This window comes from Octopus sinensis, linkage group LG4 (genome assembly GCF_006345805.1).
Source record: "Octopus sinensis linkage group LG4, ASM634580v1, whole genome shotgun sequence".
NCBI classification, from domain to species: Eukaryota; Metazoa; Mollusca; class Cephalopoda; order Octopoda; family Octopodidae; genus Octopus; species Octopus sinensis.
The window spans coordinates 89,708,539-89,714,238 of record NC_043000.1 but is presented as its reverse complement, the minus strand read 5'-3'; the positions used below and the strand labels follow the sequence as shown (position 1 = coordinate 89,714,238).

The following is a 5,700-nucleotide window of genomic DNA, read 5'->3' as shown; positions in this document are numbered from 1 at the left end:
CTGGTGTGCCCTTATCTGACGGGTAGTCATGATGGGTATACTGGGCTTCGTATATATTAACCCAGTGTCACTTTGATGGCATGCACTGTTCTCTCACTCAATAATAATAATAATAATAATAATAATAATAATAATAATAATAATAATAATAATAATAATAAATGCCCTGATGCAGTACCAGGCAGTGGTTCTCATGGCTTCTGATTGGAAGTGTTATCATGTACATTGTTTTGTCTTGGTATAAAAGATGGGCTACAGCAGATATTCTGCTCAATATCACAGATTTGCTTGTCAGTTGTTTGACCGTAACCAGTTGAGCATGTCCCTTAGTGGCTGATGATATGTGCATCTCTGATCACGAGCAGAAGTAGTGGGGGAGTATCATAGCCATGTGTTGAGAGGGATTCTTTGGGGTTTGAATAATTCGCCTCTGGAAACATGGGTGTTTCGTTCAACATCCTTAAACAACCCTTACTCAGGACCTTTTGAGCAGGATGGGTTACTCGACCAGAAAAAAATTCTAACTGGGCCCCACCTACGAGGTCATGTGCTGTTTATCTTGATATGAGATCCTCATGTCGCGCACATATGGTTATGATGCATGTGCCTGGTGTACCCTTATCAGACGGGTAGTCATGATGGGTATATTGGGCTTCGTATATTTTACCCCAGTGTCACTTTGATGGCATGCACTGCTCTCTCACTCAATAATAATAATAATAAGCTCAAGGCGTGAAATTTTTGGGGAGGGGGCTAGTCGCTTTACATCGACCCCGGTGCATAACTGGTACTTATGTCATCGACCTCCGAAAAGATGAAAGGCAATGTCGACCTCGGCAGAATTTGAGCCCAGAACGTAAAGACAGACGATACGCTGCTAAGCATTTGGCCCGGCGTGCTAACGATTCTGCCAGGTCGTCGCCGTAATAATAATAAGGGCTTTGAAAAGCATATTAAGAATACTGGAGCTGCTGTCAGGCTCGAGGTGATCCAGAAGACTGCATTGTTGTGTACAGCTCGCATTCTAAGGAGAGTATTGTTTCTTTGAGTCACAGGAAAACGCACCGCTTGGAACCTTTGGTGATTTGTTATTGCCTGCTTTCAAATAATGAATAACCGATAATAAAGAACTATCCGAGAGTCTTTCATAATACATAATAATAATAATAATAATAATAATAATAATAATAATAATAATAATAATAATATAATAATAATAATAAATGCCCTGATGCGGTACCAGGCAGTGTTAATGCCCTGATGCAGTATCAGGCAGTGGCTATGCCCTGATGCAGTACCTGGCAGTGGCTCTCGTGGCTTCTAGTCTTAACTGAATGGAAGTTTTTCATGCATTGGGTTGTCCGGAAAGTTCGTGCCGATTTATAGTAGCTTATCTTTCGACTTATTTTAGAACATGGTTGAGTGCATGAAATAGGATTTGACTACACCTCCATTTAGAGCATAGTTTAAGCTATATTTTCGTGGAAGAAGATTTATGTTCCTATATGTGCTAATTCTGTAATCCTTTAAATGGAAGATAAGTTCATTTACGGCACTTGATGCTTTGGGAACCAGACAAAAATTGCTGCAGCTCGGCTGGTATGTGTTACCCCACCTTCCATATTCACCAGATATTGCTTCTTCGGATTTCCTCTTATTCAGGTCTCTGCATTATAGTGCTAATCGTAAAAAATTCAATTCCATGGATGATGTAAAAAGATACCTTGATGAATTCTTTGCTATGAAACCATCCCAATTATGGGAAAAGGGCATTTTCAAGTTAAAGGAAAGATGGAGACGCATTGTGCAACAAAATGGTTCATATTTGGTTGATTAAAAATGTAATGGCAAGTATTTATTGACCTTTTTCTTTCCTTTAAAAATCGGCACGAACTTTCCCAGTACATTGTTTTGTCTTGGTATTAAAGATGGACTATAGCAAATATTTTGCTCAATACCACAGATTTGCTTGTCAGTTGTTTGACCGTAACCAGTTAAGCATGTCCCGTAGTGGCTGACGATATGTGCATCTCTGATCACAAGCAGAAGTCGTGGCGGAGCATCATAGCCATGTGTTGAGCGGGATTCTTTGGGTTTTGAATAATTCATCTGTGGAAATATGGATGTTTCGTCCAACATCCTTAAACAACCCTTATTCACAACCTTTTCAACGGGATGGGTTACTCGACCAAAAGAAAATTCTAACTGGGTCCCACCTGGAAGGTCATGTGCTGTTTATCTTGATATGAGATCACCATGTCGCGCACATATGGTTGTGATGCATGTGCCTGGTGTACCCTTAACAGACGGGTAGTCATGATGGATATACTGGACTTTGTATATTTTACCCCAGTGTCACTTTGAGAGTATGCACTGCTCTCTCACTCAATAATAATAATAATAATAATAATAATAATAATAATATAATAATAATAATAACAATGTTGATGATGATGATGAAGATGATGATGACGATGATGATAAAAAAAACCTCTTATATTCATGAGACATTTTTGCATCAAATTAAATTTTATTATTATTAAGGTTTTAAATCATCAATTAGGTTTTTATTTGGGTTGCTTCTGGTGTTTTGGTTCTTTGTTTCCTTTGGTCTTTTACGGTATTGGTCGGTCTGGAGAAAACAAAAGCAACAACATGATTTTAGGAAACTGAATAACATTTAGAATTTAAAATATGATAACATATTATCAGAGGGTGTCAGACCATTAAATAAAGATTCTTTTTCGATAGGAAGACTACTGGATTTGATGAGTTGTATACAGTGGAGATTTGCATGGTTAATTGGCAAATTGATTTGCAAAATCTGGAAAGTTGCGGCAAAATACAGTTGATTTGAATTCATGAACATGATTTCAATTTTTTTGATCCTTAACGAGTTGGGCCTTTCAGGTTCCTGCCCTGTGGTTGAGATCAAAGTGTAGAGTATAGTAGTGCTATTGTGTGTGTGTGAGTGTGTGTGTGTCTATGTATATACACAAACATAGACATATGCATATATATACATATATATATATACATATATTTACGTATATATAAATTTACAGCTGTTTCATTATTCATGTTCATTCACATCATCGACGCCAATTATAAATTGTATACGAATTGTATACACTTTACAGAGGCCTTACAAACATATATTCACCCATATTTGTCTGGTAACATAATGAAGTATCGGATAGTACTTGCTGCGAATTCTGTTTGATTCCTTGAATATTATTTTAGTTGTGCTTGTACTCACTCACACACACACACACACACACACACACACCCGAAAAAATTTTTATCTGCGATGTACAGGGTTCGAATCTCTGTAGTCGCCTGCTAGCAACTTTTTCCCGTCTTCTAGGTTTTTTATCCAATTTTCTACTTTGTCTTTACAGTTATCACGCATTCGAGATTTACTTTCTTTTCTTCATATATATATATATATATATATATATATTATATATATATATATATAATATATATATATATATATATATAAGTTGAACTACCTGTTATTGGTACACCCCTGCAGCAAGAATAAATCTCATTTCGTATAGAAGAATACAGAACTTATATGCAATTTCCTCTAATGCACCCTCTTGGATGTCTCTATATTCTAAACGTTGTAGAAACTCACTGACAAAATATATTTCAGATATTGAATCGTAATTTTGATTATAAGAATGGACAGTTCCACAGGTCAATGAAATAGTGGAGGGAGATAAACCAATTACTGCTGTAACTCACTTATTGCTGTATTCACTTAACATTCAATAACCCCAGTCTACTAAGCTGAAAATACTTACTCAGTTGTAAAGAGGCAATATGAAATTGATTCATAGGATTTTTGTTAGTTTTTGTAACGGTCTTGAAATACTTATTTTGGTGTGGAGGTGTGTGGTTTGGTGTTCAGAGTTTTGAACTCATGATTGTAAGATTGCAGTTTCGATTTCTGGATCAGGCGACGCGTTGTGTCCTTGAGCAAAACACTTCACGTTGCTCCAGACCACTCAACTGGCAAAAATAAGTAATCCTGCGAAGGACCAGCGTCCAGTTCAGGTGGGAAATTTGTACGCTATGGAAACTGGGAAAACGGCCCTTATGAGTGGCATGTAACGAGACAGTAACATTACTATTACTTTTTTATTTATTTATTTGGGTGTAAAATTGAGGAAGGGAATTTATTCAAGCTGCTTACACTCTATTACGCAACACAATTTGAAATTGCTGAAAATGTTCAAGCGGTGAGCAAAAATCAACTTATACATTCTAATTTTTAAAAATTTGCCACGCAAGCGCAGCTCCTTGTCGGCAGTAAATAAAAATTATCCCCCCAAAATTATCAATAATTAATAATATCAAGGGTAATTAGAAATATTAGAAATTTCTACTACCAGTGGCCTAGCGTGTAAAAATTTAGTCAATAGACTATATATTATTCATATAAATGCAGTGTACATTTAAACGCATAAGAGGCATCCATCATAGGACTCCTTGCACGCTAGATAGAACAGTTATATATATATATAATATATATATATATATATATATATATATATATATATATATATATTATATATATATATAAGTTGAACTACCTGTTATTGGTACACCCCTGCAGCAAGAATAAATCTCATTTCGTATAGAAGAATACAGAACTTATATGCAATTTCCTCTAATGCACCCTCTTGGATGTCTCTATATTCTAAACGTGTAGAAACTCACTGACAAAATATATTTCAGATATTGAATCGTAATTTTGATTATAAGAATGGACAGTTCCACAGGTCAATGAAATAGTGGAGGGAGATAAACCAATTACTGCTGTGACTCACTTATTGCTGTATTCACTTAACATTCAATAACCCCAGTCTACTAAGCTGAAAATACTTACTCAGTTGTAAAGAGGCAATATGAAATTGATTCATAGGATTTTCGTTAGTTTTTGTAACGGTCTTGAAATACTTATTTTGGTGTGGAGGTGCGTGGTTTGGTGTTCAGAGTTTTGAACTCATGATTGTAAGATTGCAGTTTCGATTTCTGGATCAGGCGACGCGTTGTGTCCTTGAGCAAAACACTTCACGTTGCTCCAGACCACTCAACTGGCAAAAATAAGTAATCCTGCGAAGGACCAGCGTCCAGTTCAGGTGGGAAATTTGTACGCTATGGAAACTGGGAAAACGGCCCTTATGAGTGGCATGTAACGAGACAGTAACATTACTATTACTTTTTTATTTATTTATTTGGGTGTAAAATTGAGGAAGGGAGTTATTCAAGCTGCTTACACTCTATTACGCAACACAATTTGAAATTGCTGAAAATGTTCAAGCGGTGAGCAAAAATCAACTTATACATTCTAATTTTTAAAAATTTGCCACGCAAGCGCAGCTCCTTGTCGGCAGTAAATAAAAATTATCCCCCCAAAATTATCAATAATTAATAATATCAAGGGTAATTAGAAATATTAGAAATTTCTACTACCAGTGGCCTAGCGTGTAAAAATTTAGTCAATAGACTATATATTATTCATATAAATGCAGTGTACATTTAAACGCATAAGAGGCATCCATCATAGGACTCCTTGCACGCTAGATAGAACAGTTATATATATATATATATATATATATATAAAGCTGAAGTTGTCTGTGTAGGGCAGGTTTGGTAGCCTTCAACTAACACTATCTCCTCCGAGAC

The 5,700-nt window shown here is 36.0% G+C and overlaps 1 protein-coding gene across 2 annotated transcripts in view; it reads right to left on the bottom strand.

Moving 5' to 3' along the window:
- Positions 1 to 2,508: 2,508 nt before the first annotated feature.
- Positions 2,509 to 5,700, bottom strand: part of LOC115210820 (collagen alpha-4(VI) chain-like) — a 163,451-nt gene continuing 160,259 nt past the window's right edge. For both annotated transcript variants that reach the window (XM_036502241.1, XM_029779568.2), the window contains exon 38: positions 2,509 to 2,632. In XM_036502241.1, coding sequence (XP_036358134.1) covers positions 2,616 to 2,632 — 17 coding nt within the window. In that variant the 3' untranslated portion in view covers positions 2,509 to 2,615. The remainder of the gene's footprint in view (positions 2,633 to 5,700) is intronic.